This window comes from Phymastichus coffea, unplaced genomic scaffold (assembly GCF_024137745.1).
Source record: "Phymastichus coffea isolate CEN01 unplaced genomic scaffold, Cenicafe_Pcof_1.1 PCOF00110, whole genome shotgun sequence".
NCBI lineage: Eukaryota > Metazoa > Arthropoda > Insecta > Hymenoptera > Eulophidae > Phymastichus > Phymastichus coffea.
In genome coordinates, this window is record NW_026706921.1 from 795,099 (window position 1) to 809,252 (window position 14,154).

Sequence of the window (14,154 nt, forward strand, 5' to 3'; positions counted from 1 at the left end):
CTGTAAAGATTTCTATATTTGTTTGAATTTAATTTCTAACATGGAATATGAAGTCATAAGTCATAATTGCAGTATTATTTCCGTCTGACTCGAATTTTGAAAAAGAATGACAAACAATAATTACGCATGCGCGCATTCAATATTTTTACTTCGGTAAAAATGGCGTTTGGCTTGGCCGCTGCCTCGTATATTGTAGGATTAATTTTAGATGCATTTCTTATATTTTTTGCCATTTTCCATGTAAGTAGTAAAAATTAATATCATTTCTTTTTCTCTGTGGAACAAAAAATATAATTTTGTTAATTTTCGTTTATAATTTGACTATGTCAATATAACCTCTTTTTCAATTTTTTGAGCAATTTAATGATTTCCATATTTTTAATTTTTAATGTTTTATACGAAGAAAATATAGAAACGTAGAATTTTTTTATTTAATTATTGCGATGTTCATATAGGTCATTGCTTTTGATGAACTCAAAACAGAATTCAAAGATCCTATTGATCAATGCAACAGTTTAAATTCAGTAAGTCATTTGAAAAGCATAGAATATTTCGAATTTATCTTAAAAATAACCCGCTAAAATTATTTTAATTTTCAGTTGGTTCTTCCAGAATATGTCATTCATATTTTCATAAATTTCTTATTCCTTATAAGTGGACAATGGTTTTCATTAATCTTAAATATGCCACTGATTGCATATCATATAAATAGATACAGAACTAGGCCTGTAATGTCAGGACCTGGTCTATATGATCCAACTAGTATTATGAATATGAATGATTTAAACAAGTGCCAACGAGAAGGCTGGATCAAATTGACATTTTATCTTCTCTGCTTTTTCTACTACTTATATGGGTAAGCAATGTCACAGATTGTATTTTTGATTTGTGAAATACAAACAAATAAAACTAATATTTACTTATCCACAAGTTGATGTTTCACATGAATAATATTTATTTCAGAATGATCAGTTCACTTATACAGTGAAATTAAGTGTATAGAGTCCATGTGATTGTTTTCAATACAATGGTGATGTTCATAAGGGAAGTGTTTAATAAAATATGCTTTTTCTATTAATATATTTTGATATTAATTAGTTATTTTTATGTTTTTTCTATGAAACATTTTGCTGATATATTGTATTTCATTTATGAACAAACCTGTAACTGTAATATTCAAATTCTTTTCTTTAAAAAAAATTTATTACAACTTTTTTTCTACAATGAATAACACATATAAGTAGTCATTCTTATTTTATTCATTGCAATGATAATTAAACCATATTATAGTTTCTAATTTAGTATAATATTACATACAACTTGTTACCTCTAATGTAAAAATGTTTGTAATTTAAATTGTCAAAATTTGGTCATCATTTTAAATGTAAAAATATAAAATGGTTTTGATAAAAATAGAACAGTTCTAATGTTGTAAGTAACTAAATTTTGTAATATTTAAACTAATATGTAATGTTTAACAAAAAAATGCTTGAAAAATCAACTATAAATGTTTGTGTTCTACTACATGAAATTTAATACCTGAAGTGAATATATTCAAAAAATGAATGAATAATTGCATTAATAAATTCAATAAAAGTTTGGTTTTATGTCAAGTAGCAAACAATTTTTATTTTTATAAATGCTTTTTTGTGTAACTTAACCAATCAATGATATTTCCACTGCTTAACATCTACTATTGTCTCTCTATGATGACTAGTTGTCCTAGTTGCATAAAATGGCATGCACGTTTATTGTAAAAAAATTGAATAATGTCTATAATATTTATATCAAACAGTTTTGCTTTTATAATTAACTTGAATGTTCCATATATATAAATTGTTTTTGTTAAATAGATTTATAAGTGTAGATAAATATTATATAATTATGATCACTTAAAATTGAGTATTATAAATTTGTAGAAATATTTTATAAATATATTTATAAATGCAATATGAAAAAGCCTTAATTATAATACATATATATTCTTCTACCTGCTTAATTTCTCTTTAAGCCAATCTTCTGTTAATTCTTCTAATTCTCGAACTTCGTAAACTCTTGTAAGTCCTGCTTCTCTTTGTAAAACCAATTTCATCCCAGCGTAAAGGACTTGTAATTCCATTTGAATATCTCTTGGAGTATAAAATATGAAACACATTGGATAGGAAATCCTACCATCTAAGTGCTCCATTTTGTAACTATAAACAATGTAGCGTGGTTCATGTTCAGGAATGATGTCCTGTAGTTCTTCAATTCTTACATCCTGAAGCAAATTGATATAAATATTTTAAAGACACTATAATTTACAAACATTTCAGTGTAAATATTAATTTACATCTAGAAGCTCATCGACACAAATCTTTTGTTTCTCTCTGTCAACCTTCACTGCAAATAAAAAAAGAAATCATTTTATAATCTAAAAAATGTTTCATTGTAGATGCTGATATTTACATAATAGCGCTGCATTTTTTTGACTTTTTCGGAATCTAAACTCCTTCAGAGCATCCTTCACGTCATCTTTTATATCACACATACTATTGGAAGTCTGAAATAGGTAGTACATTGATTAGTAAGACTCGTATGTAAATTGTTCTAAAAGAATGACAACAATTTCCTTAATTAACATCGTATCCCTTGAATATTTGTTTCACAATGCTATTAAAAAAATTCATGCTTCCTCACAAACACACGAGCAAAGTACTGCGAACACCTGACACTGTCTAGCAAAAGAAACAATTTACGATAGCGTGTGATTAAAAAAATGACCGCGTGATATATCTTTGAAACAAACCATCGAGTTACATTAAAATCACTAATCACAATCTAGAATTATTTTAGAATGTAAATAAATATTAAGACAGCCTACCATTTCGTCAAAATGATCGTCACTGGGCGTACACTCCAGATGCTAGAGTAATTTCAGATACTGTTCATATATATGTATATATATATATATATATAATACAATAGTGCGACGCTGTTCGAGTCCGTCGTCCACAGTTCAAACTGCACTCTGCATTTTTTTTTATAGAAGAGGGAATTGGGGAACATAAAGTGATGTAAATGTTAAAACTAAAGGGGTAAATATAATATGTATAACTGCAGTTGTCTTTTATTGCGTTTGTTTTGTGTTATATATTTTCAGTAAATAAAATTTTTTAAGAACTTAATTTTTTTGTAGATTTTATATAAACATAATTTTTTATAAGATTTTTTATTGGCGCATATGATTACTTTTCTAATAGTATTTTAAGCAGTCAATCAATGCCAGAAGATTTTTATTACGAAAGGAGTTTGATACGGAACGAGTCCTGAAATACGGTTTCGTTATATATTTTATGTTATGAAAATTTGAAAATGATGAACAAATTGCATTTTTCAGGTTAAAGTTCCATAAAAAAATATTGGACATAATTGTTAATATCGAACAGTTTAATTTGCACTATTTTGAAAATTTTTATTACAGATTAGTAAAATCAATCAAATATGATAAAATTGAATAGAACTGGCCTGTTGCATTGCAAAAGCAAGTGATTAACAGCTTCAAGTCACATGATAATATAATTATTAAGTAAAGTTCATGAAAAATATTTTATCCTGCATACTAATTCTAAGTTTTATAAAACATTCCCAATTTGAACTTATTGGTATACCATGGATTTGGCAAGAAGCATCAAACACTTCAAAGAAAAGTATACTTATTATATATCAGATAAGTTATCAACATGATCAGCTTGAGAGTCTTGAGACTATACAAGATTTAATGGAGATTACAAAGCTATATTTAATGAACATAATTCAGGAAGTAAAAATACTTGATATCTCTTCAAGGAGTGGGTTATTTGAAATCCTAGTAAATATAAGAGTAGCTAAAAAATTAAACATTTTCTTGAGTCCTCTTGTTCTTATTAGTCTCATTTTATCTTAAATTTATTATTTTAGAATAGCAACTGTACATTTGACAAAATATAAAAGATATATAAAAAAAATTGTATTAGATTAAAATGTGAAGATATATGTTTGAAGATTTGTATTTACTTTCTTGAATTCACATTAGGGGTTTTTATTTAATTTGTAATGTTATATTCCATTTGTTACAACTGATATAAAAATGTTTATATATTAAATTTTGAGTAAAAATGAAATCATGATTTTGAATGTAAAAATAAAAGATGTTTATAAAAACAACCGTGAATGATTTGGTTTTACTGTATGAAATTCAATAGAGGATATTTTTAAAGATTGATAAAAATAGAAAAAATAAATAATTATGCTCATAAGGTCAATAAAAGCTTTGTTTTATAAAAAATAGTAAATAATTTTTTATTTACTTATTTTAATACTACAAAATAAATGTATCTCGAGTAAAAAGAAATTGATATTATAAACTATGCAAATTCTGATGGCTCAGGCAACTGTAAAACAAAATTCAAATCTTGTTGAATATAAAATAAATTAATAGTGAGCAACTCTTGAGTTGACTTATTGTTGCATATTTTGTTACATTGGTAACACCGTTATATTCGTTAATATTGCCCCGAAATCGAAGCTATGGTAAATAATTTCTATAAGTAACGGCAGTACTGCCCATCTTTGGAATGATAAGGTATCTTAATTAAAAGATTAATATCACCAGTGCCTATCATTAATTCCTGGTGATAGATTCAGAATTATAGTAATAACAGAACAGTTAAATTTATAGTGTCGGAATATTATTCTATTTAGTTTCCCCTTCATTTCTGCATAAAAATTATATATTTATAGCTATCGATTTTGGAGAATTATTGTTCAAGGGCTTTTCATCAAACATTTGTACGGTTCCATCCACTGAAAAATTGTGGAGTGACTAAAATAAGTGGTACTGAATACATCATTATGAATATCATCTTTCCAAATATATATATTGATGGTCTGTGCATCAGTTTATGGATAAAGTTTGTAATAGCCGCATATTTGTACCCATTTATGCTAGAATCCATGAAAATTTGTGTAATTGCAAACTAGTGGGGTAAGCGAGGAGAGAGAGAGAGAGAGACAGACAGAGAGAGAGAGAGAGACAGACAGAGAGAGAGAGAGAGACAGACAGAGAGAGAGAGAGAGACGGACAGAGAGCAAGTATGTGAGAGTTGGCGCCACCTAGCGAGTGCATCGTTTGCTCGATGGTCTGGTCTGTCTTGGGCTGATTCCAATGGACACGAAAATCGTACGTAACAAATTGCTACCAACTAAAGAATTTAAAATAACCCAACTTTGCAATTTCACGTAACATAACCTCAAAAATGATAACGAAATTACCCTAACTTATAAACGTTTTTTTATAATATAATTAATCTGATAAATATTTTAGTGGTAATTATTGGTTGAAAATTTGAATATTTTTTACACTTTCATTAAAATATATTAGTCGTATTTAAGTTTGTCTAAACATTTTGAGGTTATGTTAAACACTTGTTATTTTAAGTTGGCAACAGCAGAAAACCCACTAGGAATTGCTTGTCGTGTACAATTTTCGTGTCTATTGGAGAATCAGCGTTGGTATCGCAGCCATGCCAGACGGTGCGGGTGCCAGTGCCATGTTTGTTATTGTCGCTTACTGGCAGCAGCAGCAGGAGCGAGGAAGGTTCGACGTCCAGCAGTAGCGCAGCCAACAGCAGTGGAATCGAGCGAGTCGTCGCAGCAGCGTCGCTGTCTAATTGCTGTCTCTGCTCATTCGCGAGTGAGAGGATTGTTGCTTTGGAACATTTTTTGTTTTCGCTCTTACGCGATGGAGCCTGCACTTACATAAAACACGTACAACGGGTAAGAAAGAGCAAGAAAGCGCGAGGAAAGTGGGTGTGCGCGTGCGTTTTTCTTTATCACTCAGCTGGCGTCGCGGAGTGCGCGTGTGTTCAGAGAGCGGCGTCCACGATTATCGCACATCCTGTATATCCTGAGCCGTAGCCTAAGCTGTCGAGGTGAGTGAAATTGTGTTGAGTTTTTAAATGGTTCGGGTGAGTAGGTGTTTAGTCGGTTGTATGAGTTTTGCTTTGACATCGCGGCAGCAATAGCCAGAGCGGCGGGCAGCGCGCACTCTTTGTTCTTCTCTTGGTTTCTTGCGAGACAAGTTTGTCCAAAAAGGAGCAACGAGAAAGAGAGACGCGGCCCCGCAGGCTCTGGCAGATAAAGAAGGTGGGAGGAGGCGGCCCACATAGGGAGTGGGGCGTCTGCGTGTACGCAAATTGCACTGTGTAAAAGAGGGGTGTCTCCCGTCCGACGTTGTCGTCACCGTCGTGGTTGTCGTGCTGTGCATGGGGTCGGGGTCGTCGCACGTTCTTCGCGTTTAGTCTGTCGATCCGATATTTATCAAGATCCTCTGCTCATCGCTTTACTGTTTTGGTATCGCTCCTCCAGTTTTCTAGGCCAGAGCGACGATATGCTCGCGCGCGCGAAATCTGACTTGACAGCGACTCTCGTGCGAACCAACCTGTATTTTCAGCGAGCTGCACTGTCTCGGCTACTGCTGTTAGCCAAATTAAATGTAAAGACTCTGCGGCAACGGCAGCATTTTCCGCGGTGCTGTAGCTCGCTCGGTTCTTTCTGTTGACAATGGAGTTTTCTTTTCTTCGCCTTTGTTTTCCTTTTTAACTTTTATATAGTTTGTTTCGAACTCTGATTAAAATGTCCTCTTGCCTTTTCACTGCGTGCCTTCGGAGATGTATTTTTGCGAATGCGTTAGTATGAGTTAGAGACACGTACACATATGTACGTACAGTGGGAGAGAACAAGCGGAGGTACCTAACCTAGCTCAACGATTGCGCGACATAGCAAGGCTTTTCTTAGAATATACGTATACATAACAGTGCTATGTAAGCTCTCCCGGCGATTTGTCGTCGTTATTTTTAGGCAGATAACAGCAATGAACTTGAGTATTTTTGGAATTGGTCAGCTGATTGAGCTTACTGCAAGGTTTATCGTGATTATTTATAATTCACGCGCACGATGACGGATTCCGTTGCGTTACCGTTGGTTTGCAAACATGGTCGTTTGCGATTTAAATACTACTTTATCCTTTTCACCGCGGCCGGCTCGGGATGAAAAACCAAAATAAACAGAAGTAGCAGTCCGTTATAACTTCAGAGGATAGGTTTTTCGTAAATCTGAAAATGAATTAGTTAGAATGTGTCAGGGGGTTTAAAATAGAAATAGAGAAAGTAAATGTAGAAGAGATTCTTTAGTTTATAAAAGCATTTAGATTTTACGCCAGAGAAAACAGTGTTTAGCAGTTGGATCAATGAATATCGCTTCCACAACTTGATTGTTGAGATGGTAAATACAGCAGAATAATTCTATTTGTCTGTTTCCTATACGCAGTTTAAAATAGATGGTATTACTGTCGTAATTGATCGAATAACTCGATTATGCGCATAAAAATTGCTATAGTCCGCGTTTATGTCGGATAAGAAAGGAAAAGAATGTAATTTTGAAAAAAGTAAAATATTTCAATAATAATATCTATATTCGCGTTCGAAGCTCTTTTTGAGTCGATGGCAAAAGAGCTACCGGTGATAGGATAGTTGCGTTTGAAGCACATAATAGCGTACGTCTATATCGCAAAAACCTCGTGAGCTTGATTCTCCCTAACGTGCCTGGCTATCAGTACAGCAGCATCCAGAATCACTGGAGCTTCTTCTCGCCAATTAAGGCCTCTCGTGTGTGTGTGCCCGCGCGTTTGTATTTACGGGGGGCAACGGAGCCGCACTGGCAACTAACGTCGTATGTGTGCTCGAGAGGCGCTTAGCGAAAAATCGATGCTGCTGTTACTCGCTTCCGCGAAACAAGTGTGAATCAGCTGTTCTACTTCTTTTGCCTGAAACGATACACAGGCCGTCGCGCGTCGTTTCTGTACGGATCACCAAGGCGCTTTTTTTCGATTTTTCCCTCTCTCTCTCGCGCTCTCTCTCTCTCTCTCTCTCGCGTTCTCTCTCGCTCTCTCGCTCTCTCTCTCGCTCTTTCTCTCTTAGGCCAAGGACGACGATCACGCGCGATTAAGCCGTCGCGCGGCCAGTAATTGTTGTCATTAAGCAGCGGCGAGCTACACGATAAAGTTCGTGCATGCGAGGAGGCGTGTTGTTTTTGCTCGCGCGTGCGCGCGCGAATTCCATAAATCATCTCGCTCGCTCTTTCCCGCAATTATTCGACGGCCAAGTTGCTTCTCGGTACCCGATCCCCCTCGCGCACACTTTCTGCCGGGCCCGTAATAATTGTAATAACGCGGTGCCGATGGCGAGTACGGTCGGCGCGAAAAGTTCGGTTCCCCGGCATCGGAAACTCGGTCGGCCGTTATGCCAATTTTATCATCGTCCGCGTCGTCCCGTTCGCGAGCTTTCGGGTGGCCTGCCACGTTTCAAATTTCCCGAATAGTTCATCCATCCGGAAATTCTCGGGGATAATTTCTCATTAATTTCGCGCTTATTAATTGTAGCACCGCGCGACACGTACTCGCGCGTCGTATCGAACTGGAAAGTCTGGCCCGCGCGGGATCGTGAAATGCCATTGTTGGCACGCATCATCGGCAGGACGCTGGAAATGGGGGTGCACTGGCGAGCGAGAAAGGTGCAAGCGAAGAAACACGAGGGGGAGAAGATTGCGAGCTCGAAAATGAACAGCGTGAGTGTGTAATCGCCTTGTGTTTTACGATTTTAGGGGAAGGAGCCTCGCGCAAGTGAGAGCAGCACTCGGCGCGAGGAAGGGGCGCCGGCAGCGTGAGCGGCGGCGCCGACGAGGTGGCGGGCTAGAGGGCTCAGTGCGGGTGCAAGGCCCTCGAGGGGGCCTGCTGCTCGCCCCGGTCGACACGCGGCCGAAAAAGCTGGCGGGCAACCTGGCGCGCTCGCCCGTCGTGGTGGGCGGCGGCGGCGGCGGCGGCGCAGGCGGCGCCAACGGCGGGGCTGCCGGGTCCAACGCCAACGCGAACAACAGCAACAACGCCGCCGCCGCCGGCAATAACGCCAGCGGGGCCAACGGTCAGGCGCCGCCGGCACAGCAGCAGCAGCCGCAGCAGCAGTCGCAGCAGCAGCCGGGTAACGCGGCCGCCGCCGCCACAGGCGGAGCTTCTGGGCGAAGCGGCCGGGCAGCCCAGGCGGCCGCGGCCGCCGCCGCTGCCGCTGGAGTGGCCGGTGCCGCGGCGCCGATCTTCGACTGGGAGGAGACCGACCGCATATCTTTCGACGACTCGGACAGGTTCGAGGAAGACTCGCTGTGCAGCTGGAGTAGCGAACCCGAGTCCATCTGCAACAATTGGAGAGGCTGGAAGAGGCCCATCACGTCCTTCGGACTCGCCAACAAGTCTGCCGAAGGTGAGTGCTCGCTATTTGCCGACGAATCGTAGCAGGCAATTGTGCCGAAGGCAGCGGATCACTTTGATAAGTGCGCGTGCGAAATCGAGCAGATAGCCTCTGAGTTCCAACTCGTCGGGAACGTGCGAATTTCTGAGTCCACATTCCCATTTACCGCGCTGAGACGTCTTTCAGCGCACGGCGCGCCTTCAAAATGGCATAACCAGTGTACGGCCAGGATTTTATTTGGCTCACTGAACCATTAGCGTCGAGAGCCTAGATTCACACCTACGCTCTCTCTCTCGAGAAAAAAAGATAAGCAAGGTCGGTAGGTGTTACTGTGTCGACCCGACGCATCGGCAAGTTTGCTCACGTGAGAGCGCAGCTCCCTCCCTCTCTCCTTCTCTCGAGTACCCTTATACCTCTCTTCCCTTCTCGAGAGTATATCTTGTATTTCGAGCCGCGGGCGAGATGCAATTCCGTGCGGCTTGATTACATTCAAAACCTTCGGGAAAATTAACCTTTTATTATTCCACCTTTTGTTTTTTGCCGAATCGAAACAAAGGATCGAGAAAGGTGGCGACCTCTTCGGGGTGGATGCTGCAATCGATATTCCAGCCGAGAGAGAAAGAGAGAAGGGGGCCATGCAAATTACAATTCATTAACATACACAACTCGATTCTTTCTTGGAGCCCTTCGATAATGGAGTTTTATGCGGCGTCGACGTCCACGAGTTACGCCCTTCGCGAGCAGGTCGCATCTATATTTTAGCCTCGCTAGCGCAAAAGTCGGCCAACTCTCTCTCTCTCTCTCTCTCTCTCTCTCTCTCTCTCTCTCTCTCTCTCTCTCTCTTTCTGTGGCGAGCTCTCGGCACCTGCCGCTTCATAATGTTTCCGTGGTCAGTGCTCGCGACAGGAAGTCTTCTCTCTTTTTACTGATGTACGACATGGCCGCGGGTGCACGGAGTGGTGCGTCGTTTCTGCGCGCGCATACATTGAATAAGACAATCCGCTGCAATTTACGTCACTGTGGGATTAATTTTCAACGCTCTTTTCCCTCTCAGGCAAGCACATTCATTCCAGCCGTTACGGCCGCGTGCGAGTAAAATTTCGATTTCTCGGTGTGGCGGAAAAATAATCGACGCGCTTAGTCAGCGAATTGCGCTACTGATGAAACGATGAACAAGTCTATTCAGCATAGATCAGAGACCGGAGGACTGACTCGTCGTCGTCGCTCGCTGGCATTGATTGATGTCTTTGCCGCAGCGAAACTCGTTTTCTTACAATCTCCTCCGGCTGAAACTCTGAATCAGCCTTGAAAAGGGCTGCTGCTGCGCTTGTTGTTGTTGCTGCTGCTGCTGCCTGTAGGCTCTGCGCGGCCTTGATTGCAAATTACCCGCGAGCCTCGAATATATCTGATGTTTGATTCGCGAGAAAAGGGGCGTCGATGTCGAATGCCGTGCATAATTAATTGTATTTTACTCGAAATAAGTGGTTCTAGCGTGCAACAACAATAACACGTCGCGAGAGAGGGAGGGAGGATAAAAGAAGCATCACCCTTCGATTGCGACAATGAGAAAGACTTTGGGTGCAAGAGTCTCGGTCTCGTTCTCTCGGCTTCCTTCCCGCGCGAGACCGTATCATTAGTGTTGCCTCGGGTTGAAATCGATGCCAAGTTAATCGCTCGTCGATAATCCACCTCCGCTCTTTGTCTTTCAGCAACGTTCTCTCGCCGCTTTTCTACCCAATAATATTCGCAGCGGCCCTAACGAGTCACTATCGAGCGACAAAGGCTTTTCCTGCTCGACGACGAACTTTCGTATATGCACGTAAAGTCGGTAAGACGAGCTCGCTCAAGTGGTAATTGAATACGGCCGCGGGGGAAAGAGTATCCTCGGGTTCAGTTGGCCACAGAGCGCAATTATACGCGAATAATCGCTGCTGAGGGAACTCCTTTAAGCCGCGGAGAGAGTGAGAAAGATCGAAGCCCGCGATTGCAACCGACGCTCCGCGGCCTTGATAATCAACTGCAATTACGCGTGAATTATAAATTGTCGGAAAAATTAATGTCCTGGGCCGTAGGTACGACGATCAAAATGCCCTACCCCCGGCCGCTGCGCCGGTAAAGGTCCTGCACCGCACGTTCGAATCCAGCTGAAATTAACGAAATCACTATGTTCGGCCGTCGCTGGTTTGCTCAATTATATCGCGAGCGATAATTGTCTTCCAGGCTCGCTCGAAATCCAACAGCAGATACGCTTTCCTTCGGCCGTTCGCCATATGAGCGCCGCGACATTCCGCGCGGCAATTAGCTCGCGAGGCGCACGGCGCGCACCGCAGCGTCGATCGTGAGAAGGAAAAAAGGGGCCTCGCGGGGAGACAGAGAGATGGAAGCCGATCGTGGCGCGCATTACGCGTAGGTGTATGTATAAAGAGCGCGCGCAGCTTCTATCGGCGCCAGTCGCCATGGCAACCAGCATATCGATCTCTCCTATGAGCGGTGCTGGCGGCCGCGGGCGGCACTGGGCTCACCCTCCCCGCCGCACGACCACCGAGATAGAGCTCAGCTGGGGCTATTAGCCGAAAAAGCCTCTTCCTTTCTTCTGCCCTTTCGCTGCGCCGCGCCGCCGACACCTGAGCGCCCGCCGCTCGGATGCGCCGCGTCCAAGTCGAATTTCGGACGATGTCGCGGTTTGTTCGGCCGGAGGGAATCTCGCTGCACGCGCCACCTTTTTCCACGGCGTCTCCCGAGAGAAAGAAAGCGACCTCTCGACGAAGGCCCGCGCGTGAGTATCAACGACGTAAACGTATTACCCAAGAAACTTTGCCGACGCCGCGGAAGAGGCCGCGCACCCACAGCTTCGCGGAAAACTTTCTTAAAAGGAAAATCAATATTCATTGCCGTCCCTTGTAAATACGAACCAGTCCTACCGAACGTATACCGTTAGCTCGGGCGCGCTCTCTTTCTGTGTCTGCTGTAGCGGTCATTCGTTTCCGACTGTCCGGTTCATCGAATTTGACAGATTTCCCGTTGCGAGGTGTTCTTCGCTCGAGCAATTTGTTGAGTCTGGGCAGCCTATCGGATTCCGCTGTCGAGAACCCTTGGCCTTCACTTTTACCAATGGAATTTTCTCTTTAATTTGCCATCCGGCTGTCGAAAGGGATCTGTTAACAAATATTTAGATAAAATGCGACGGCGATAAATTTAGATAAAGTGCTATTTTTTCGAAGAATGTTTCGGACTTCAAGAACTCAAGAGAGAGAGAGAGAGAGAGAGAGAGAGAGAGAAAGTGAGCACACACGCCGAAAGTTGGAAAACCAGCCTCGAAACCTTTGAAATCTTCCACCAGCACGCGACAGAGAAAAAAAACCTGCCGAAGCTATTATCCCCTTGACTCGCTCGTGTTTTAAATAGCCCTTCGCATGTGCCGGCTCCGCGTACGCGGAAGCGACCCTCTGCCGAGTGAGGAGGAGCTGTTTATTTGACGACGAGCGAGCGCACGCAGCCAAGACACATTTTATCCGATGGATATTTCGTTTTCTATCGCTGGCATTGAATAAATTACCTTACATGCGACTTTCTAACCGATACGAACCTCGTGGGAAGAAAACGGTCCCGACGCTCTTTTTTTCCTGACCCGTCCGCATTTCCATTAGTCAAGGCCGTTGTCTAGCACTCTCTCGAAAAAAAAAAGAGAGAAACATGAGCGTTCGGCCCGTCGAGTGAAAGAAGCAGGCCGTACGTAAAATCGAGAAGTAAGCGTAATGAAGAAAAAAAAACGGAGAAGAGATCTAGGCGCGACAGGTGCGCCAGCTGATCTAGGCATCAGCTGCGCTGGCTGCCGGCAGCGGCGATAAGCGAGAGAGAGAGAGAGAGAGTATGTGTACGTATCGAAATAAAAAGCTGTACGGCGAAGGTCGCGCGTGGCTCAGGTGTGCGCGCCCTGCGAAGGAAAAGCGCGCGATGCTTATCGCGAAGGTCCGGGATCTTTTTCTCGCGTATACGTTATGTGCGCGCGTGCTTGCTGGGTCATTTCAAAGCCCTTTGTTCGATTTTCTTCTCAAGGACTCTCATCCTCTTCTCGTTCTCTCTCTCTATCTCTCTCTCTCTCTCTCTCTCTCTCTCTCTCTCTCTCTCTCTCTCTCTCTCTCTCTCTCTTTCTCTTACGTGAAAAAAAACTTTCCTTTAATTACACGAAAAAAAAGAAAAATAAAATGTCGAGTCAGCAACACAAAGGCGCTCGCTCGGGTGAATTTTTCTTTTCCCCTTCTACGTACTACCTACCCAAAGCGGTGGAGTTGCTGCAGGTAACGAGTTGCGCGCAGCACCCGCGAAAATGTCAATAACCTCGTCGGCCTTTTGTCGAGATTTCTCTCTCTGCGTTTTTTTTTTCTGCGTTTCTTCTTTTTTTTTTTAATTTTATTTATGTGCCGAGAGCGGCTTGCGAGAGGAGGTACAAGAATAAATCATTGTCGACTCTGCCACGGCGCGGAAGAGTTTTTTTTGAACTTGTCAAGCTCGTTATGAAGAATATTTCACTTTGAGATGATGCATTCGTCGTAATATTGGAGGTTACACGGAGAACCATTGAATCTGCTGATTATTATTCACAAAGTTTCCATACAAGAATTTCCTCTCGCCTCGCATATAATAGAAAGAAACATCGATAAAGCACAATGGCATCTGTCCCGTAATCTTAGACTGCGAAGCAAAGCGTTGCCCTACGAAGAAAGGAACAATTTCCATAAGAAAAAAAACGCGCTCGAGAGAGAGAGAGAGAGAGAGAGAGAGGTGGGGGGAGGCGTTGTAAAGAAAAGTCTGTAACGGATTTCCCACACCCCACGGT

The 14,154-nt window shown here is 41.8% G+C and overlaps 2 protein-coding genes across 6 annotated transcripts; one reads left to right on the forward strand and one right to left on the reverse strand.

Moving 5' to 3' along the window:
- Positions 1–43: 43 nt before the first annotated feature.
- Positions 44–1,091, forward strand: LOC131670474 (protein cornichon). Its single transcript, XM_058946096.1, has 4 exons — positions 44–240; positions 456–524; positions 600–856; positions 964–1,091. Exons 1-4 carry the CDS (start codon positions 127–129, stop codon positions 986–988), a joined length of 465 nt encoding a protein of 154 aa, XP_058802079.1. The 5' UTR covers positions 44–126; the 3' UTR covers positions 989–1,091.
- An 880-nt stretch (positions 1,092–1,971) lies between these two features.
- LOC131670475 (glia maturation factor beta) lies at positions 1,972–6,628 on the reverse strand. 5 transcript variants are annotated; one of them, XM_058946101.1, is made up of 4 exons: positions 6,461–6,628; positions 2,449–2,542; positions 2,333–2,382; positions 1,972–2,260 (listed from the first exon to the last, which is right to left on the reverse strand). In XM_058946101.1, exons 2-4 carry the CDS (start codon positions 2,528–2,530, stop codon positions 1,988–1,990), a joined length of 405 nt encoding a protein of 134 aa, XP_058802084.1. In that variant the 5' UTR covers positions 2,531–2,542; positions 6,461–6,628; the 3' UTR covers positions 1,972–1,987. The 5 variants fall into 5 exon arrangements, with proteins under 5 accessions (XP_058802084.1, XP_058802083.1, XP_058802080.1 ...); XM_058946100.1 differs by lacking the exon at positions 6,461–6,628 and adding an exon at positions 2,864–2,901; XM_058946097.1 differs by lacking the exon at positions 6,461–6,628 and adding an exon at positions 2,789–2,880 and having other exon boundaries at positions 2,449–2,717.
- Between the last annotated feature and the right edge of the window lie 7,526 nt (positions 6,629–14,154).